This window comes from Pseudorasbora parva, chromosome 5, assembly GCF_024679245.1.
Source record: "Pseudorasbora parva isolate DD20220531a chromosome 5, ASM2467924v1, whole genome shotgun sequence".
NCBI lineage: Eukaryota > Metazoa > Chordata > Actinopteri > Cypriniformes > Gobionidae > Pseudorasbora > Pseudorasbora parva.
Genome location: NC_090176.1, coordinates 2915637 through 2939378, shown reverse-complemented (window position 1 = coordinate 2939378; position 23742 = coordinate 2915637). Strand labels below are relative to the sequence as shown.

At 41.4% G+C, this 23742-nt stretch overlaps 1 protein-coding gene across 1 annotated transcript in view; it reads left to right on the top strand.

Moving 5' to 3' along the window:
• Positions 1–23742, top strand: part of LOC137075801 (uncharacterized) — a 61202-nt gene that overhangs the window by 11103 nt on the left and 26357 nt on the right. Inside the window, exons 6-7 of the mRNA XM_067444755.1 lie at positions 18396–18485; positions 18796–18884. Of these exons, the coding sequence (XP_067300856.1) occupies positions 18396–18485; positions 18796–18884 (179 nt within the window). The remainder of the gene's footprint in view (positions 1–18395; positions 18486–18795; positions 18885–23742) is intronic.

The window sequence follows — 23742 nt, the reverse complement described above, 5'->3', positions numbered from 1 at the left end:
CACACAAGACAGAACACACAAGATGTGACAACAAGCTGGTTGAATGTGATACAAATAGATAATTACGTCGTTTTGATGAAAAGTTTACAACGTTAACAAATGTAGATTTATGTTCATAAATGGTTAGATATGATGAGTGAAATTGGGTTTGATGGAAACACAAAAAAAAAAAAAAAATAGGGTGGTTTGTGAAAAATTGTGTTGAAACAGCGGACAGGAAGAACCCATATGGAAAAGTCTTGCTAAAAACATGTGTGATTCTTATATGTTCCAACAGAAAACTATAAGGATCATATATGCTGCAAAAACCACATATACAAATTGTACAATATTCATGTATTTTCAATCATATATGTCCTACACTGTAAAAAAAAAAATATGCTGGATTGTGTTAAATACAACCCCTGCAAATCAGTGAGATTTCACTTTAGTAAATTAATTAGCAAGTAAAACGAATAAAAAGGGGTAACCCTAATGCAAAGAAAAAAAAAAAAAAAAAAAAAATATATATATATATATATATATATATATATATATATATATATATATATATATATATATATATATATATATATATATATATATACACACACACATACACACACACACACATACAGTTAACAATAACACAAGTCAAGCACACTGGCATGTTCCTACATATTTAGCAAAGAGCTGTAACTGACATTATTGTTAATAAAAGTAACAGTTTTACAGGTTTTTAAATTGAGCAAAAACACATCAAATAACAATTAATTTTAACATTTAACCTCCTTTAAATCAGAAGTAAAGCATGATGGGAAGTAGAAATTTGTTGTAACTCATTCTGTAAAAGTGTTTATGTGTGTGTACATGCATTCACATTAATATGGGAAATTCAATATACAGTACAACACAATAAAGGATACAACTTAATGGATATTACATGTAATACTATTTATATCTTAATTACTAAATATTTTATGTGTTAAAATATAGCCATATTTTATAAATATAGTCAATATGCATACATTGCAGTAGCTATATTAAAAAAGGCTTTAGTTTCCTTTATTCCTTTATATTTCCTTTAATATAGGCTATTTTGCATATAATTGCAGTATATTCCCATATATTTGTTTCGTAATGTTCTACCCATACAAACTTAACAGCAATATCAGCAATATTTAAGCCTTAGTTCTGTCATCGCAAACTGCGCATGCGTCAAAGCGCCGCGGCCAGGAGGAAATCAATCGCGGGTTCTTGTTGTCTCCGTGTCCGTGATATGATTGCCTCCCAGCGGGACCGCGAAGTGTCGAGCTCCAGGTAAGAATGGTGTTTGTCATGTCGTTCTCAATGCAAATGTTAACTTATTTAATGGCAAGATTTGCTAAAAGATTTGTAAATTGTTCGTTTCTGTTATCATGTCGGTGCCACAGCCGTAACGTACAGGTAACGTTAAGCCTAATTATGATGTGCGCACGTGCAAAAATTAAATTACAAGTATTTAATGTGCAAAAACAAGTGAAAAATGCTTATATTTGTATTAAAGTTATTAAACTATATGATTGGTCTCATCATTTGTTAGTCCCTTTGAATAAAAGCGTCTGCTAAATGATCAAATGTAAAAAACGACTATTCTAGTTGTTTAACTATGTCATTTGATAACTAAGTTAAACCCTAAAGCTCATGGTTTGCATAGATAACGTTATACAACGATACAGTGAAAGCTGTGTGACACTGACAAAAAGCAAAAGTTAGAAGAAATGTAATGTGATTTGTTTACCGGTATGTTCCTTTTGTGATCATTAATAGTCTATTTTGTGCCAATTCACTTTAAAAGAGTTAATGTTTTAGTGAACTTGAGTTTGCAAATTGCTCTAATGTAGTTAAAATATAGCTAAAATATAAACTTCTATAATTTGCATTCATGTAACTGCAACATATATGAATCTAAATGATGTACAATATTACAATTTTGTAATAGAAAGTAAGTAACTGTATAAGAATATATTGTTATACTGAAAAAAACATTATATTGAAACGTGTCTGTAATATTCCTGTATGTAAATGGGGTGGTCAAGAAGATTTTCTTTTTCTTCCACAGAAAGATCTTCATGAAAACATTTGAAGACCACGCAAGAAGAACAGGTTCAGCCACAGACTGTTTCATCCCATGAGGACTGGTTCAGTTCTGAAGGGGAAGTGTTGAAGAAGTTTATGTAATGTGAGTTGTAAGACTTGAACTAATGTTAACAAATGAGACTTTATTGTAATGTATTAACTAACATGAACTAACAATGAGCAATACATTATTACAGTATTTATTAAACGTTGTCAATTTTTAACGTTTAGTTCACCCAAAAATGTATGTTGTTAAAATGACCCTCATGTCGTTCCAAACCCACAAGACGTTCATTTATTTTCAGATTTCGTGATTACGTCATCCTTGGCACCTCGCAGAGCTGAGCAAGTTGAACAATTAAGGTTGAAAAGTATATACATTTTTTTTTTAAATGACTGATCGAATGTTTTCTTCAAGAAACTTAATTTCTTTTCCACTGAAGAAATAAAGACATGAACATCTTGGATGAGATGGGGGTGAGTAAATGATCAGTCAATTTTTATTTTGGGGTGAACTAATCCGTTCATTATCTTTGATTGATGGCCATGACGCTGTGTTCAGTGTATTTTTGTGTTGTTTTTTGGGTTTTGTTTTTTTCCTGAGCAAAGTTCAGTTTGCTATCAAGTTGGAATTGTAAATTACTCATGTGGAGTATAATTTGAGTGTTTAATTTTGTGTTGAAATAAAAGTGTTTCCATCACAAATGTGTGTATAGCCCCGTTTCCACCAAAATTACCCGGAACAATTTGTACCAGGAACTTTTTTACAGGAACTTTTCTCCCCCCCAGACCTGCAGCTGTCTGCGTTTCGACCGCGATAAAGTTCCGAGAAGATTAGGCAGATTAGTCCGGTGATGTAGGACTACGCGCGACTACTCCTCCAAGTCAGTGACAGACATGTAATCATTTTTAAGTGTACCGATTGAAAGATTTAGTGAACTGTTTACATGAGACGTTATCTAAACCGATCTGGTGTTTACATGTGATGACTTTCAATCGCAATCATTTTGTCACATGCAGTTTGTCTGCCGCACCAAAAATGTCAACGCTGTTTTCTCCAGCAGCTGGAGTGTGTTAACTGAAGCCATAGCAACTCTTAACGGCCACCAGGACTAATACAGTATTATTTATAGCTATTTGTTGTAAAGTGCAATAATCATCTCAGAAAAAAAAAATTCTGTCAGGCGCAGTTAAAGTAAAAACTACCCGGGGCAATATACGCTGTGTCATTACTCCAACATTATCTTCATAACTTACGAAATAAAAAGTTTACCCCTCAGAAAAATGTACTTTCCTCTCTTGTCAACATGAGCGCGGCGCGCGCCGTCACGTCATGTAAGGACACACACTTAAAAGTAATCGGTCAGGTCGTTTACATGGTGAAAAAAAATGAATAACGAGTATGGAAGAGATTCAACCTGTGCTGCTTTTGCTGGTTATGTATAGGTTTACTAAAGAGGTAATTAACAACGACAGAAAAGAGCACTAATATGCAGATTCAGCAGCATGCAGCTGCAGCATATTCAGAAAGCTTGTAAAGCTAGATTTAAAATGACAATGTATATTATTATCAGCTATTACGGACATTGAACGTGAGATGGCTGAGACGACCGCGCGCCACCAGACAGAGAGCAAGACTGATATTTACTGAACGCAAAACGAACCTCGCAAAAGACTTTTAAAAATGCCGGTTGAACTGCGTGAGCTCAACCAATCAGCATGTTCAGCGCCCAAGTCCCGCCCTCGAAAGTTCCTGAACTTTGAAAAAGTACTACCTCGCGAGCAGGGCCGTTTGGAGGGGGAAATATTTACCCGGAACTTCAATTTTACCCTGGTTCCTGCGGTCGAAACACACGAAGTACCACCCAAAGTTCCTAGTTCCTGGGTAAAGTTCCTGTGGTGGAAACGGGGCTTATGTCATTGATTGAAATCATATATGGTTAGTATATGCAGAGATGTTGTAATATTGACTGAAATCATGTATGATTATTGTATGTAGTTTATATGTATATTATATAAACTTGAAGAGCTAACACACCATTTCCCTATTAAAAACATATGAAATCTGTATAAAAACCATATAAACAAATGACACAAAATATAAATAAATCCTATATGACTTTAATATGACAAGCATATGATTCAGTATAAGAACTTTATATGATTTGTATATGAATATCATGTATTTTCTACTAATACCATATACCATTGCATACAGTTTACATGTAAAACTCATATAAGATTTTTGCAGTGTTCATACATGACCCAAAAGTTTTCTGTGTGCTTTTTAGTATGAAACGGGCCATAAACGGTCTGATTTTGTGTATGACATATATGGGACTTACATTAAACATATAAGATGATTCTGACTGATTTAAGTAAGGAACATATATGGTCACTATATATGAACCATATAGGTTTTTTTCATATGGGAAGGTTGATAAGAATATGATGTACAGTAAACATGAAGTTGAGGTAGAGGATAGTGACCCCAGACATTTGTGCTTTAAACATAAGTCTTGCATGGGCAGAGGAGACCTCTGAACTGTGGGCAAAGCACAAATATAAACTGAAGGATGTTTATATATAAAGGCTTAAGGGCTTAGATTAATTATTATCCATATTACTTATGTTTTGTTGTTTAGTTTGAATTGGACCACTATTGAGATGATTTGGATTAATCAAGAGAAACAATGATTGCTTCTTTCTTCATGTGGTCTAAAGGTGTGTATTTGTTCTGAGGAGTGACTGAGGGTCTGTCCTAGGAATGTGTGATGTGTCCCTAAAGAGTTGATAGCAACAAGGTGTTGTGTGTTTGGATTTTGAAGGTATCACACCCCTAATTTGACAGGAGTGCAGTGACCGTCCTTACTCACTTAGCCTGGCTTTCAGATATTAAATATGGATCTTATATTTACTTTCACTGAAACACGAAAGAATCAACCCAGATAGCAAGCATGTTTGGGCCACATGTGGGTATTATCTGGCACATATGGCCCAGATTTGGCATGGCTGAACAGATATGGGCCAGAATGTGACCATATTTGTTTTGACATAACTTTAAAATCAGCGGGAAATGTTCTCTTGGTTCACAACTCATTTTGAGGTATATGGCCCAGATAACAATGTACACATGAGGGCCATATGTGTTTGAGCTATGGCACAAAGTGAGACAGGCTGACTTGTGGTAAACCTTTGGATTATATATGGAAAAACACAGGACACCTGAAATCAAGCGCAGCTGACCTCCGAGGTTCCACACCTCAGGTGGTTGCATCTCATTAGCGGAATGAATCTGACTGATACTACGGCACCATTTTCTCATCTGCTCTCGTGAGTTTTCAGTCACGCATATCTTCAGGTAAGTGAAGTTTTGGCATTTCAAAGTCTTTTTAAGGTTATTTTGTGCAGCATTATGTATTTGTTTGAGGAGGGTGTCGAATTAGCCTCAGTTGAGTGTATTTACCATTTCAATCCCATGTATAATGCAGCACACAGTCACCGAACGAGTCATTGATGATTTAAAACTCCGGACTAGTCTTCTTGCGTTTGTCTGGTTTTAACGCGCCTCAACTATCGTACAGTCTGACACTTATGACAGTTTTGATCTTACAGTGTGACATGGCTTACAGCACTGATTATGTTTGTACAGCCTGACATGGAACAATCGTGAAGGACTATAATAAATCTAAAAGTGTGCACCCGGGTAAAGTTGGTTAGTTTTTTTTTTTTTTTTGGCGCAAAAAATAAATTAATAAATTCAAATCTTAACCTTGATAATGATAAATTACAATGATTAAAAAAAGTGACAAAAAATTATGACAGAATTATATTTTTGGTTGAACTATCCCTTTAGTTTACGATTTATTTTAATCATAATTATGCAGACCTAGCTTCCAGGTTGTATTGCTGTTAACATTATTTAAATGTACTTTTTATTGCAGGTGCAGTCGGTTGAAACAACGCCAGTCCCAGCAACACACTTCCAACACTGATTAGTGTCACAATTCACCAGTGTGAGTGCCCGTGCTCACCACCAGAGGGCACTCCAATCCGGACTGTCATTCTATCATAAACTACATTACCCATTATCCTTTGCCCGGACTCATTAGCACTCACTGTTTACTAGTGATGGCGAAGTGAAGCTTTCTGAACCAGTGAAGCTTTCAGCACAGTTGTATCAGAAAAAGGTTCATTACTCGAAGCTTTTCAAGTCAGAGCTCAACGAGGACCTCTGCTGGTGAAAGTGAGGGAAAGCGCTGTGTCGCAAAATGTTTTGCAACCGACGCATTATCTAGAAGTAAAAAGTGAATTAGTGGATTGATTAATAAATTAATGAATTAATAAATATATTATATATGACATTATATGACACAATCTGTTCAATTGCATACTCCCAGTAACTTAAACCAATAAAGATATGATTTTGTATTGTGAATGTGAACATTTTTCCTGTTTGTAAACAAATAAAAATCACGAATAAAGAAAGTATGCTAAATAAATGCATGCACACAAGGAAACACACACACGATTATAGAAGCCTACAGACCAACAATGAAATGTAGGACAGATGGGCAAGGGAAAAGGAAGATTTGTGCTAAATGAACATTAGAATGTTCTTTAGAATGATTGGTGCATGGGGAGAGGGTAGGGCTTCAAGTGATTTAAACTGGGAACAGTGCTTTGAAACAGTGGGAGTATGTATATAACTGACTGACAGTGTTTTAAGAAATGCAGACACGGTGGAATGGGAATATTTTATACTGCTATAGTGTTTGTGGAGAGCTCATCGGAAAATGTATTGTGGTGATTGATGGTGTTTTTGGGTAACTTCTGTGGTTTGATTTTTATTTAGGAACAGGATTTTCTCCACAGTGGCTGGGGCTGAACCTATTTCTTTTCTTGCTGACCACTTCGCCAGCCTTGGAAGATACCCGTTGACAGGGCACAGAAGAGGCAGGGGTACACAGATAGCTCAGGGCCAGCATGTATAAATGTGGGTAAATATGCCTATGCCGTGACCAAAACTGAAGTGGGTTTTCAGAGCGGGGGATGTTGGGTTCACCCAGGTAGCGTTAAACTTCAATGGTGGCATTGGCAGTGGCACTCTTCACCTTCTGCGTTTCCATCACCCGTTGGTCAAGAAGATCCCACAGGCCTGTCCCTAAAATAGTGAGAAAATACATAACATTTCATTTATGCTTCAAAATACAACATGACCATGGTGAACTTAGCTGAGGTATCTCCAGCTGCTGCAGAGGTATCAGCAGGCTCTGGGATTGGGTCAGATGCTGTTTTTTCTCTTATTTTAGCTGCACATTCAGCTGTCAGCCTATTGACAGCATTCTGGGCATTAGATGGGTTGCAAAAGCCCATCGTTTTAAAGCGGGGATCCAGGATAGTGGCAATGGTCATTTGGCTTGATTTCTCATAATGAGCCAACCTTTCAGACATAAGTCTGATGAGGTTGTTGCAGAGCTGTGCTGCCCTCTCATCAGTAACTCCTTGCTGCCTTGTTGTTAAAGCATGTCTCAACATGCGATAAGAGGGGAATGACCTTGGAGCCAGAGACAGTTTTTTCTGCTGAAAGTTCAACAGTTGCCTCTTTCAGCGGAGACAGTACACCAAGGCACTCAGACATTGTGTGGTACTCAGCTGAGGACAGAGCAGCCAAATCTGTCCTGAGAGAAACCAGTGCAGCACCAACTGGTTCACGCTGTTCATACAGTCTAGACAGCATGTCAAATGTGCTGTTCCAGCGTGTGTCTACCTCCTGCTGTAATTTAAGAGAAGGTATGCCCATCTGTTGCTGGAAACTTACCAGTCGCTCCTTTGCTACAGTACTTGTTCTAAAATAAGCAACAATCTTCCTCGCCTTGCTCCTTATGTCTTGAAGCCCTGGTAAGTCAATAGCTTTTTTTACAATCAAGTTTAGAGAATAGGCAATGCAAATGCTATGCCTAAGCTGTAAATTGTTGGCACATGCAATCATATTAGCAGCTGCATCAGTGAAAAGACATCTAATCTTAGATGTAATCCCCCATTCCTCCATGAGAGATGTTTTCACAGCAGCAATGTTTGCTGCTGTATGTGAAGCAGGAAATGTTCCTACTCCCAGCAATACCATAGCAAGCTGGTCTTTACTGTCAATAAAATGGCAGGTGACTGCTAAGTAAGAATCCATATGGATTTGTCACGGAGTGACCTCAAAGGGCGGAACTTGAAATGGCGGAAATTGTCCGCCCGGACCATTGCACATGGAACACACGATCAGTTCCGGTAACTCCGGGCAACGAAAAGAGCGTGTTATTGGGAGCAGGTGTGTGCATGGACGTGGCGATCGATGGTTGGGCAAATTAGAGCAAAGGAGGCATATAAAGAAGGTACTGGGAGAACAGGGGAGAGAGTTGATCCCGGCAAACGAGGAAGTTGATTCCGGCAAACGGGGGCGGAAGGCGGAAGTTGATTCGGGCCAACGCTGCAGGGTGAGCGCAGTTGATTTGGGCGATCGCGGTGGGTGAGACGGAGCGACCGGTGGATCAGAGGGACGTCCCGAGGCGGATGATACAGACTGGGCGAAGTGAGAACGAAGTATTGGGCTGAAGAAAACATGAGCTAAGTGTTGGAAGCATTCATGGTTGAAACTGTGTTGATATGTATTGTTACTGCCTTGGAGAAATTGTTTACATTAAGAAGGCATTGGGAATGTATTGAAAAGAGGAAGGAGCGTGCTGAAAGATCGTGGTCTTGACGTTTTCATATGGTCATCTTTTGCACTGATCCTTTCTACTACCCAGGACTTGTCTCCCGGCCCAATGTGGTGATCCTGACCCTAATTCACCGTGAGTGTGTGTGGAGTGCAGTGGGTGAGTCTTTCTTTTGATGTGTGTCCACCGAAGAATTATAGTGTTGTGCTGTGCAAACGTTGTCAGCGATCCCTCCCTAGGTCGAAGAGAAAGCCCTGCATCAGAGGAAGCACTAAAGCCGACTTCTGCCTGACTACGGATCTGTGAGTTGAAACTAGTAACTGCCTGTATACTCACCTGTATGCCCAAAGTTAAGAGTCCAGTGTACCGCCTGTGTACTCACCTGTATGCCCAAAGTTAAGAGCCCAGCGTACTGCCTGTATACCCACCTGTATGCCCAAAGCTGAGAGCCAGTGGACCGCCTGTACACTCACTTGTACGCCCAAAGCCAAGAACCCAGTGTACCGCCTGCTAGTCACCTGCAAACCTAGGCGTGAACGCCGACAAGAGAGAGCTGGGAAGATCTGTCAAAAATCAGGAGCGACTCGGGAAACCAAGGCCCCAGTCCTGGAGGACTGGTGTTCCCCTTTTTAGTATCCCCCCCCCCCCCCCTTTTTTTCATAAATCTCTTTTAAATTAATAAATATTGGTTCTTAACTTACCCGTACTCGTCTGTCTGGTCATTGGGGTGTTTCTGGGACCTCCTCGGGGTGGAAACTAAGGGAGGAGCGGGACTCGCGCTAAGTGGCGGTCCGCTCCGGCCTGTGACAGATTGATGTCCACATATCTGAAGTGAAGGTCGCAGCAGTAGCCCTCAGAACTTCTTCTTTAGCCTTCTTTTTCTCTTCTGTAAACTTTGTCTCCACCATTGTCTTCAGTGTTTGCCTTGATGGGAGAACGTATGTTGGATCCAAAAGGCTGACAAAATTTCTGAAACCAACATCCTCCACAAGGGTGAAAGGCTGTGAGTCCTGGACAATCATATTCACGAGAGCCTCATCAAGCCTGTCCTTTTTGCTTCCTACAACACACACACACACACACACATGTTGGTCTATGTGGTTTACAGGGACTCTCCATAGGCGTAATGGTTTTTATACTGTACAAACCGTATTTTCTATCCCCTTACACTGCCCCTAAACCTACCCATCACAGGAAACATTCTGCATTTTTACTTTCTCAAAAAAACATCATTTAGTATGTTTTTAAAGCCATTTGAATTATGAGGACATTTGATATGTCCTCATAAACCACATTTATAGTGTAATACCAGTGTAATACCCATGTAGTTATACAAATTTGTGTCCTCATAAACCACATAAAAAGGCTCACACACACACACACACACACGTTTTAGATTCCGTCACTCACAGTTGAAAAGGAGGAGAGAAAGGAGGGAGAGCGAGATCACACAATTGCTCATAACAACATTTAACCCCTTAATTTTTCCAATACTTGAAAATGAAAAGCTAGATAAAAAAGGGAGGCTGGCTTTCACCCTGGTTGTTCTCCATAACTTGGAGAGAGGATCTGACACTGTCGTGCTTTGCTCGAAAATGCCTCAACATGGATGATGTATTATTATAGGCCAGCTGCTGGGAGCAAATCAAACCTTTGACCTAGAAAAAAAGAAAAAAGAAAATGAAGTTTGGCCTATACTTGTCTCTAATGTATGAAGTCATAGGCTAGTGCGGATTAAATAAATAAATAAATAAATAAATAAATAAAGGCAGAACAAAAGCCAAATAAATGATCAACCTTATTGGGCGAAATCAAATGAAAGTGTTCCCACATTTCAGAACGCCCTCTCTTTGCAGCAGGTTCCATAACAAACTCGAGCAATACAACAAACCGCTCAATGCAACGCAATACACCTTAACAACCCACAAGGGCCCGCCCTGTGTCGCGCATTTTTAAACCTGTCTGAATCAGTCACGTGGGTGTTTGTGAAACGAAGCTTCGGACGCCATTGGTCACGAGGTTTTGATAGAACGAATCAAGCATCGATACAAAGCTTCACAGAAATTAGTTTCATTTTTTTGACACACGCTTCGGAGCTTTGGTGTCACTGTTAACATCACTACTGTTTACACCTGTGTTTCATTATCCTGTTTTCCACCTGGTTATCTGTTATTCACTGCGACGTCTTGTTTTGTGTACACTGCATTTCTGAGTATTTTCCTCGGTTTCATGTCTCTTGATTTGTTGGATTTCTTGCCTGTTTCCCGGATTACCCGTTTGCCTGTCTCTCCTGTGTTGTTTGCCTTTTTGGACTGTTTGCTTGTGTATGACCTAGGGATGTGGAAATGAAGCCTCATGAAGCAGTAAGGCGTTACCCGGACTGTTCCGGGAAAAGATTCAAAGCTTCGAGAGTGTCGAGAACAGCACCATCTGGTGCTTATTTAAAATAAAGCAGCCAGAAGTCTGTGGAAGAAGCTCTGACTGTCAGATGAAGCAACCACAACACACTCCATTGTTTCAATGCTATGTGTACAAATAAAAGCTTTATATGTTTGTGTTAAATATGTCCATTAAATAAATTAATTTACCCATTAAAGTGTGAGAATAAAATATGAGCGAAAGGCTTGAGTCAATAAGATCTAATGTAGGCCTACTTTCTATACACACACAGTAAATAAGGACTTTATGTGATTGGATCATCTGTAATTAAATGTGTTTATGACACTTGGCAGGGCTTGTGTAACTGTAGGAATGACAGTAAGGTAATATAGGTTTAATTCTTATTATTAAGAAATAAAAGCTGTTTCAGAGTGTTAGGGCTGAGTCTATTTCTCCTCTTAGTACTTTCCCAGCCTTGGAGAACACTTTCACATGGTACAGAGGAGGCCGGGGTACAAAGAAACTTTAATGCCAATGTATATAGATGGGGGTAAACATGTTTCTGCATTTTCCAATATTAAAGTGGGTCTTCAGCTCTTTGTATGTTTGTCTCTGCAAGATATCTATTCACTTCAAGGATTGCATCAGAAGTGGCATTTGAGGTTTGTTTGTGCTGGTCTACAGCACTGTCCAACAGGAGCCAAAGGTTTCCACCTAAGAAGTGTGAGGAGAAAAATATTTCATTGGGATTGACTGTGCATGTACATTGACTAAATATAACATACATCAACATTCAACAATTATAATAATAAATACAAAATAATAAATAAATAAATACTTGAGCTTGGTGTGGGCTGTTGGGTTGATGATGGTGCTTCTGTTGACTGAGTGCTTGCAGATGTAGATGCTGTTTCTTCTTTGGCCCTGATGACATTACCACATTCTGCTTTTAGCCGTTTCACAGCCTCTGTCATTTTAGCTTGGTTAAGGAAACCCAAGGTTTTAAACCTAGGGTCCAGCAGAGTTGCCAGGGTCATTATGCTGAGCGACTCCATATTCCATATGTGTTCTCTTAGACGCCTGATGAGGTTTTCAGTTAACTCCTTAGTGATGTCCATGGTTAACCTATAAAATACAAAATTATGTACTCTGTCCAAAAATAAGTAATAATTAAACTTTTTTTAAAAAAAAATTGCTAATGAGTAGGCTATTGTAAATAAATACAAATAAATACCCAATTAGGTCAGTCTGTAATGTGTGGTGAATCATTTTTAGCAAAGGAATCACTTTGGAGCCAGACACTCGTTTTTCCTCGGACAGCTCTACAGTGGCCAGGTGGAATGGGGCGAGGACACACAGAATTTGCTGTATGGCTTCATTTTCTTGTGCATGAAGTGGTGCTACATCAGTTTTAAGTGAGGCAAGGGATGCTCCCACAGTTTGCCTTTCCTCATGCAGCCGTTGAAGCATGTGTAAAGTGCTGTTCCAACGTGTTTCCACTTCATTCACCAGTTTAAGAACTGGTCTGTTCATCTCTTGCTGTACCTGTGTCAACATTTCTTTGGCAGAGGTGCTGCTTCGAAAATAGGTGACCACTTTTTTAGCTTTGTTCCGGATGTCACACAGAGCTGGTACCTGATCAAAAGGCGTTTTAACCATGGTGTTAAGCGCATGTGCAATGCAAACTGTATGTCTCACTTGCAGAATCCTTGCACAAGCAATCATGTTTGCTGCTGCATCTGTGACAAGACGCTTCACTTTGTCTTTGATTGCCCACTCCATCATGACATTATTTGTCACCAGAGCCAGATTTTCTGCTGTGTGCTTGTTTGGGAACTTCTCAACATCCAACAACACTGTATTCAGCTTATCACTGTCATCAATGAAATGGCAGGTTATTGCAAGATATGTATCCATGTTGATTGAAGTCCACATATCTGATGTTAGAGACACAGCGGTTGCTTTTTCCATGTTGGCCATGGCCTTCCCCTTTGCTTCCTCATATTTTGAAGCCACCATTTTCTTTAAAGCCTTTTTTGATTTAACAAAAAATTATTTGTAGAAGTACATTATTATAGATACAGATATATTATAGAGATTATACATCATAATCGAACTCTGCTATTCTCACCTGTCTGGTTGGGATTATATAGGAAGTGTAGCGTCTGGAGTCTCTCTCATCAGGATCAAAGATGAGTCAATTCTGATGTGTAGGGTGGATAGCTTTTAGCCACATATAAATTAGGGGCCCGATGCCAACGAGTCTGGAGAAGCTGACACCTCAGACAGTTTTTATGACCCAGTCGAAATGAGACAGGCAGCATCTTTGGAAAACTGTGACAACTTCAATCAGATTGTTATCTGGTCACATGACTTGAACTCTGTTCCCCCCCTCACATTCTTTCAGACAGAGAGACGCCGAGACTCTTCCCAATACACACACACTGACTTTCCTTATGAAGCTTTAATTAAAACTATTCCAGACTGTATATGAGGTATCATTGTGTGTATGTATGCTCCATATGTCATACCAACATAGTCATGATGTATAAACAATGTAAGTTCATTTTAAATGCTTGTATTCCTGTGTAAGAATGTATCTCTGCTTTAATATCTCCCAGCCATAATGTGTTTGATATCTAAATATTCCTCTCTCTTTGTCTTAATCAACGATGCACAGAATAGGATTATGAAATGTATCATTAATACGTTTAGCAAACTTGGGAGTAGAACTGTATAAAATCGACACCCTTTACGACACCTGATAAAACATGCAAAGTAGGTCGTAAACAGAGACAAAAGATAATTTTTCCCGCTCAGAATTCACCCTCTGGATTGGGTAAACTAACCCAGAAGGGGTGTCGATTAATTGTCTTAAAAGACAAGTGGAAACATTTCTTTGGGCTCTTCTCTACTCGTCCTCAGACCTTCCCTATTGTCCTCTGAAGCCGGCTCACCGCCTGCCATGAGGCTTCGGCCCTCGGCTAGGAGGTGAAGCCAACAGTGGTTGTTTCCTTTGAAGTCAGCGCGCTCCGCTACTCAGTCCTTGGACAAAGGCACTGAACACCATCAAGGAACTTCCATAACTTCGAAGGAAACCTTCCTCTCCTTTGGCAACATTCACTTTCAAACTACCTTCAAACTTCTCGCTGATCAAAGACCCGATTACTTGGAAGAACTGAGAGAGAGCGCTCCAGCTCACAGAAAACTCTGAGAGGACCCTTACGCATTCTTTTATACTCAACACAAAGCAACCAATGCAAGTATAAATTCCCTCAAAATTTAGATGCGTTTAAGACTAGTAACCCTGTTTAAGGTGATATTGTTCTTTGCTGGCTCTCTGTAGTAATGTTTGTGAAATGCCATTCTGAACCCTTCCTTTCTCTTCTTTCTCCTTTTCTATTTCGTTACCTGTCGTTATTCTGTATATACATGTATTCTTTATCTAGTCGTATGTATTCGTAGTATCAATTATTAAAACCATTGTATCCATGTTTAATTGTCATTGTTACTGCTCACAAGACATAAGTCACTTTAATGTTCAGATCTAGCTACAGCTCTCATGAGTATCTTTGAATACTTTAACTAATATCCCAATAGCTCAGGAAGTTTATTCTTTGTGGCCAGAAGAGTAACCTTCCCAGAGATTTGGTAGAAGGAATAAAAGCTTTGAGAGTTGATAAGAGATTGTACTGATCGTTCGTTAAAAGAACAGATCAGATGAGTTTTGAATTAATTCTTTAAAGGTTATTCTGTAATGATTTAATATATATTCGTTAATTGCAAATATATATTGTTGCAATTATTATTATTGTTGCAAATTGTTGTTAACCAAATTTATATTGCTTAAATACCTAGGTTAGGTACAGTCTTGTTCAAAATAATAGCAGTACAATGTGACTAACCAGAATAATCAAGGTTTTTAGTATATTTTTTATTGCTACGTGGCAAACAAGTTACCAGTAGGTTCAGTAGATTCTCAGAAAACAAATGAGACCCAGCATTCATGATATGCACGCTCTTAAGGCTGTGCAATTGGGCAATTAGTTGAAAGGGGTGTGTTCAAAAAAATAGCAGTGTGGCATTCAATCACTGAGGTCATCAATTTTGTGAAGAAACAGGTGTGAATCAGGTGGCCCCTATTTAAGGATGAAGCCAACACTTGTTGAACATGCATTTGAAAGCTGAGGAAAATGAGTCGTTCAAGACATTGTTCAGAAGAACAGCGTACTTTGATTAAAAAGTTGATTAGAGAGGGGAAAACCTATAAAGAGGTGCAAAAAATGATAGGCTGTTCAGCTAAAATGATCTCCAATGCCTTAAAATGGAGAGCAAAACCAGAGAGACGTGGAAGAAAACGGAAGACAACCATCAAAATGGATAGAAGAATAACCAGAATGGCAAAGGCTCAGCCAATGATCACCTCCAGGATGATCAAAGACAGTCTGGAGTTACCTGTAAGTACTGTGACAGTTAGAAGACGTCTGTGTGAAGCTAATCTATTTTCAAGAATCCCCCGCAAAGTCCCTCTGTTAAAAAAAGGCATGTGCAGAAGAGGTTACAATTTGCCAAAGAACACATCAACTGGCCTAAAGAGAAATGGAGGAACATTTTGTGGACTGATGAGAGTAAAATTGTTCTTTTTGGGTCCAAGGGCCACAGGCAGTTTGTGAGACGACCCCCAAACTCTGAATTCAAGCCACAGTACACAGTGAAGACAGTGAAGCATGGAGGTGCAAGCATCATGATATGGGCATGTTTCTCCTACTATGGTGTTGGGCCTATTTATCGCATACCAGGGATCATGGATCAGTTTGCATATGTTAAAATACTTGAAGAGGTCATGTTGCCCTATGCTGAAGAGGACATGCCCTTGAAACGGTTGTTTCAACAAGACAATGACCCAAAACACACTAGTAAACAGGCAAAGTCTTGGTTCCAAACCAACAAAATTAATGTTATGGAGTGGCCAGCCCAATCTCCAGACCTTAATCCAATTGAGAACTTGTGGGGTGATATCAAAAATGCTGTTTCTGAAGCAAAACCAAGAAATGTGAATGAATTGTGGAATGTTGTTAAAGAATCATGGAGTGGAATAACAGCCGAGAGGTGCCACAAGTTGGTTGACTCCATGCCACACAGATGTCAAGCAGTTTTAAAAAACTGTGGTCATACAACTAAATATTAGTTTAGTGATTCACAGGATTGCTAAATCCCAGAAAAAAATTTTTTTTTGTACAAAATAGTTTTGAGTTTGTACAGTCAAAGGTAGACACTGCTATTTTTTTGAACACACCCCTTTCAACTAATTGCCCAATTGCACAGCCTTAAGAGCGTGCATATCATGAATGCTGGGTCTCATTTGTTTTCTGACAATCTACTGAACCTACTGGTAACTTGTTTGCCACGTAGCAATAAAAAATATACTAAAAACCTTGATTATTCTGGTTAGTCACATTGTACTGCTATTATTTTGAACAAGACTGTATGTCCTATTGGGTGATTTGAAGATTTATTGTTTGATCATAACCAGTTATGATTAATAATAAATATTTAAATATTAATCCCCATAATTCCCTATTGAGCTAATTTAATTTATTAATATATGTGGTCCAGTCACTACAGAAGGATCCAGGGCATTGATGAGGTCCCTGAAACCCTCACCCTCAATGGCTGAGAGTCTTTTATGACCATGTTGAGCAATGCCTCATCAACCATTTGCTTGTGAGATGCTATAATGAGAGATGTTCATATTATACATATTAATTTAAATCATGATAATGTATTCACAATTATGAATAAAAATCATTAAGCAACAGTCCTACTTTGTGTGCTTGTAGGATTGTTCTGGGGCAGTGCAATGTCATGCAAAGCTCTGAAATGCCTTAGCATGGATGATGTGCTGTTTCCATACGAAAGCTCCTTGTCACACACCAAGCATCTCACCTTCTGAGAAAAGTTATATGAAAGGAAATTACATACAAGAATAAAATACATAAAATGTTATATATATATATATATATATATATATATATATATATATATATATGATTTTTCCCCTTCTTTAAAAAATAAAAAAATGCATACATACATTGGAAGCTATAAGCTCAAAATGTCCCCAGGTAGGGGAAGTCTTTCTTTTTTTCCCTGTTGGCATTGCCCTAAATACAAACCCTTCACCAAACACCAACACCCTATCCCCTAATCCCACCCTTACCCCAAATACCAACACCAAATTACCAAAAAAAAAAGTGCAAAGATTTTACCAAAATACAAAGACACAAAACCAACAACAAAAAAAGATTAAGTAGTGACAAATAAATGTTTATCTAAATGTAATATATTGATTAACTTTCACAGTACAGCACTCTCCTCACACACCCATCAACCAGACTGAGCCAACAGGGACTCGTTAAGTAAGATCTAGAGGTTCGAAGCTTCTGACATGCAAAATGAAACGCGCACGTGATTGGACAGAAAGTGAGGCTTCATTTGTCATCGATCACGTGACTCAGGGAAACCAATACACACCCCGATACGGAGCTTCACTACAAATTGTGTCACATGCGCGATACGCACATCGAAGCTTCAGTGTCATATGTAACATCACTAGTATGACTAGTATAACATCACCTTTTGCCTGCTTTTTACTATGATTGTGGATTACCCTCTTAATATATACTGCATTTGGATCTCCTACATTCTGTCTCAGAGCGGTTCTTTACAATTAGAGACTTTTTTTCTCTTGTGAAGTTGTTGTTTGTTATCTTTAGCAAGTTACTGTGATTCCCCCCTCCCTTCTACTTTAACTCTCATTGCTAGTTTAGCAAAATACACACTTGAAATTTGGTGTCACACTTTGAATGTTATTTATATTAATATAAATGATTTCTGATTAACTGTAAATATTTGTCAAAAGAAAATTATGGAATACATTTTTGTTGTTGAGTGTTGTATTAACCATGGAGTTAATAAGACTTTTACATAATGGTCAAAGTTGCATGTGGGCCACATAAGGGCCATTAGATTTTAACAAAACTCAGCCATACAAAAATTCCATATAAGGGCCACATATAATTGTATTGTTTGGCTCACGTTTGGTGGAGTTATGGCACTGCTTTGGCTGTGCTGTGGTAAGGAAGAAGTGGGCCAGATCTGGGCCGGCAAACACAATCTAATCTGGGCCACATCTAAGCTGTTTATCTGGGCCAGATCTAGGCCAAAGGAAATTTGCTGACTGGGAAGTTAAAGATTGCCTGGTTAAGACTGGAGCACTGACTGAAGTATGCAAGTTGATGAAAGGTAAAAGTGTAACAATTTACACAGAACTGCGTTATGCATTCGGAGTTGCGCATGATTTTGGGGCATTGTGGAAACACGGGAAAATGTTTTACCATTTTTCAATTGTGTCTGCTCCTCTAGATGCATTTTTTTCTTGCCTGGCCGGGTTGATATCTGTAAATGCACAGCGCACACTAATAACAAAGATTTGATTTAAACAGGAAACACAAGAACAGATGAGGCTGCGAAGGCCGGGGCAGAGAAGCAGTCAAAGGAACCATAATGTCTTTTGATATCTGAAATAAACAAAAATGCTTTCACTTCTTTACAGAGGATGGAGACTTTTGCCACAACAGCAGAGAAACAGCTGTGGGAATGATGTTGTTACGTTCGCTGGTGGAAAAGAGACAGAGAATCCAGGTGCGTGAATTAAACAGTTTATTATACTCAAGTTCAGTATGAACACAAATAGTTCGCTGGTAAACGCGAGACGAATACTCAGGAACACAATAGGACAGGCAGGCTGAAGATCAGGCACCAGCAGAGAGGGCAGGCAGAGAGAGCATGCCGGGGTGTGACGCAGGGCTGAATGGGCTATCCGAATCGGCAGCAGACGGGACTCCGGCGCGACGAGTAGAACATCCAAGACACACAGGAACAGGAACACCACGCAGAGAGGACCCAGACGAACTGCAATAATCTGACAGCAAAGGAGAGTGAGAACCTTGTATAAATAGCCCCTGTGATAAGTGCAGCAGGTGTCCGTGATCAGAGTGAGAGTAATCAGAAACCATGCCTCCAACAAACCCACACACACAGAAAAGGTGAGACGATACATTCACCCAACGTGACAGTACCCCTCCCTCTAGGAGCGCCTCCTGGCGCTCCCAGAAGAACCTACCTGTCGATTGTAATCATCGATGAGAGGGATTCAGCAGGTCCCTGGCAGGAACCCAACTTCTCTCCTCCGGACCGTAACCTTCCCAGTCCACCAAGTACTGAAATCCGCGTCCCCTCAGTCTTGAGTCCAGAATCCGATTTACTGAATAAGTAGGTTTTCCAATAAATGTGGGGGCTAATTTATTACTCACGGACCGCAAAGGAATGTTCTTAGTAGAAAGCCACACTTTTTGACCCATGACGTAGACGGGAGGCTTAGACCGGTGGCGATCGGCTTGGGCCTTGGTGCGCTCTCCCACCCGGAGTAGAGTCTCACGGCTCAACTCCAGGGCTGGTGACACCTCTGGACAAATGCGTGAGTGGAGGGGACCGCGACCTCAGATTACAGACAGGGAAAAATGGGTGGCTGGTACCCTTATCTACACTTAAGCGGAGATAGGCCCGTGGCCGACACTGGTAACAAGTTATGTGTGTACTCAACCCAAGGAGGAAGGGTTCTTGGAGAACAAACATCGCAACACTCTCTCAAGATCCTGGTTGCCGCGCTCGGTCTGACCATTACTTTGGGGATGGAAACCCGAAGACAGACTCACAGTGGCCCCCAGTAGTCTACAAAACTCCCGCCAAAATTTGGACACAAATTGGGGCCCCCTGTCGGAAACCACGTCTGTCGGAAGGCCATGTAAACGAAAGACGTGATCTACGACAGCCACCACTGTCTCCTTGGCAGAAGGTTATTTGGCCAAGGGAAGGAAATGAACCATTTTTGAAAACCGGTCCACGGCGGTTAAAATCACCGTCTTGCCCTGGGAGGGCGGTAATAAAATCTAGAGCGATATTAGACCAGGGTCTCGAAGGAACAGACAGCGGCTGGAGCAACCCATCTGGAGAGCGATTGGAAGTCTTACCCACGGCACATTCCGAGCACGCCAAAACAAATTCCCGAATATCGCGAGCCATCCCTGGCCACCAGAACTGTTGCTTGACTAGAAATCTAGTTATATTAACCCCTGGGTGACAAGCTACATTGGAACAATGATCCCACCAAATAACGTCGGACCAGACCCCCTCAGGCACAAACAAATGAATCGGTGGGCAACCGGGCGGAGGCATTACCCCTTCTAAGGCCGTCTTGACCTTCGACTCGATCTCCCATGTGAGTGTTGAGATGATAAGTTTCTCTGGAAAAATACACTCGGGAGTAGACGGGGATTCGGAACGATCAAAAATGTACGATAAAGCATCGGATCTTAGAACCCGGACGATACGAAAGAGAAAAATCAAAACATCCGAAAAAAGGGCGCACCGAGCCTGCCTAGAGTTAAGTCTTTTGGGAGATCTGATGTTCTCCAGATTCTTATGATCGGTCCATACGATAAAAGGAACCCCTGCACCTTCTAACCAGTGATGCTAGTCCTCCAATGCAAGCTTAACTGCCAACAATTCCTTGTTACCAATGTCGTAGTTACTCTCGGCTGGCGATAAACGATGCGAAAAGAACCCGCAAGGATGCATCTTATCGTCCAAAGCAGAGTGCTGTGACAGCACCACTCCTACCCCCACTCCTACCCCCACCTCCACCACAAACTGACGTGAAGGATCAGGGGCAACGAGAATGGAAGCCGAAACAAAGCAGCTCTGAAGTTTGGAACATGTAGCTTCGGCTACACCAGACCACCTGAACGCCGTCTTGGAGGAGGTCAACGCGGTAAGAGGCGCGGCTAGTTGGCTGTAATTACGAATGAAACGTCGGTAGAAATTGGTGAACCCCAGAAACCTCTGCAGGGCCTTGCGGGAATCCGGGGTTGGCCAATCCACCACAGCCTTAATCTTGTCGGGGTCCATGCGCACCCCTTCGGACGACACGATGTAACCCAAAAAAGGGACAGACTGTGCATGAAACGAACATTTCTCCGCCATGGCAAAAAGCCCATTTGCCAGCAACCTCTGGAGCAGTAGTCTGACGTGCTGAACATGTTCCTGGAGAGAAGAGGAAAATATCAATAAGTCATCCAGGTAGACATAAATTAACTGATCTACCATGTCTCTCAGCATGTCATTAACAAGTGCTTGGAAAACGGCTGGGGAGTTAGAAAGCCCGAAAGGCATGACTAAATATTCAGAGTGACCCCTGGGGGTATTAAATGCTATTTTCCACTCATCGCCCTCCCTTATGCGGACCAAATGATAAGCATTGCGCAAGTCCAATTTTGTGAATATGGACGCTCCCTGCAACCTCTCGAAAGCTGAAGACATCAACGGCAAAGGATAGGTATTCTTCACCGTGATGTTGTTCAACCCTCTGAAAATCAATGCAAGGTCGCAGAGATCCGTCCTTCTTACTCACAAAAAAGAACCCCGCCCCCGCCGGAGACGAGGAATGAGTCCGGAAGCCAACGAATCAGAAATATATTTCTCCATGGCCTCCCTCTCGGGATTAGAAAGAGAGTATAACTTGCCTTTAGGTGGAGACGTACCTGGTATAAGATCTATAGCACAGTCATAGGGACGATGCGGAGGAAGAGAAGCAGCCCAGGACTTACTGAACACTTCTTTCAGGTCACGGTAGATAAATCCACCGTCTCCTCCTGAAACACAGAACTAGACACAGACGAACAGGCAGACACAAGACAAGAGGCATAGCACTGAGCACTCCAAGTGGAAATCGATCCTTGACCCCAATCAACTCTGGGATTGTGCTTCATCAACCAGGGGTGACCAAAGACGATGGGGTTGAGGGGGGTATCAGTGATAAAAAAACTTCAGTGTCTCTGTGTGATTTCCCGCAACAGTCGAAGTGATAGTGTCCGTGGTGTGTGATCGTGGGTAGTGTCTGACCATTGAGTGTGTGAACTGCAATGGGTTTGTGGAGGGTGGTGGTGGGGATGGGGAGGTGACTGGCAAACTTAAAGTCCATAAAATTACCCTCCGCTCCGGAATACACCAGGGCGTGACAGACGTGGGATCTGGTAGCCCATTGCAGTCTACCCGGAAGGAAAGTGGTGGACGAGGATTTCACCAATGCTGCTCTACCCGACAGTAACCCCCGCTCTACTGTCGGGCTTGATCTTTTAACGGGCACCGATTGAGGAAATGCCCCGACGCGCCACAGTAGAGGCATAACCCTTCTGCTCTACAACGTTCCCTCTCTTCCCGGGAGAGCCGAGCTCTACCCACCTGCATGGTGAGTGATCGTTGAGTGGACTGACCGCATGCCCCGCGATGAAATCCACCATCTCAGGTTGCCTTCGGCCGCGATCATATCACACCAGCCTGGAATCGACCCGTAGAGCCAACTCCATTAATCCGTTGAGGTTCTTAGGAAGATCAAGCGCGTAGATCTCTCTTTGGATGCGGTCAGCCAGCCCATGCAGGAATTGGTCCCACTGCGCCTCCTCGTTCCAGTGGCACTCGGCAGCCAAGGTGCAGAACTAGATCATGTAGTCGGAGACGGAATGCTTGCCTTGATGGAGATTGGACAGTTTCTGGGCCGCCTTGCGGACCGCCACTGCCCGGTCAAACACCCGTCTCATCTCCTCCTCAAGTGCAAGTTTTCCCACACCGCTGCTCCCCACCGAGCCGCACGTCCAGACAGGAGGTTCAGCACTAACGCCACTCTGGAACTCTCCGTGGAAAATGTTACTGGTTTGAGTGAGAAAAACTAAGAGCATCTTGTCAGAAAAGATCGACACATCTCTGGCTCACCCGAGTAACTCTCTGGCGTAGGAATCCTGGGTTCGTGCTGGTGAGTAGCGTCACTCGGGTTTAGGGGAACAGGTGGTGTGGCGGGCACAGCGGGCGATCTTAACTGTTGGATCTGAGTGGAGAGCTCGGCCACCTGCATCACAAGAGCCTGAACCGCCTGAGCAGTGGCGGAGACCTGTCCCTCTTGCTGGTCCATACGTTGTCTACTAGCAGTCAAATATTCCTAAAGCTCTGCCATTCTCGCTGGATCCATTTCGTGGTCAGATTATTCTGTTACGTTCGCTGGTGGAAAAGAGACAGAGAATCCAGGTGCGAGAATTAAACAGTTTATTATACTCAAGTTCAGCATGAACACAAACAGTTCGCTGGAAGATGCGAGACGAATACTCAGGAACACAATAGGACAGGCAGGCTGAAGATCAGGCACCAGCAGAGAGGGCAGGCAGAGAGAGCCACCAGGGTGTGACGCAGGGCTGAAGGGGCTATCCGAATCGGCGGGAGACGGGCTTCCAGAGCGACGAGTAGAACATCCAAGACACACAGGAACAGGAACACCACACAGACAGGACCCAGACGAACTGCAATAATCTGACAGCAAAGGAGAGTGAGAACCTCGTATAAATAGCCCCTTGGATGAGTGCAGCAGGTGTCCGTGATCAGAGTGAGAGTAATC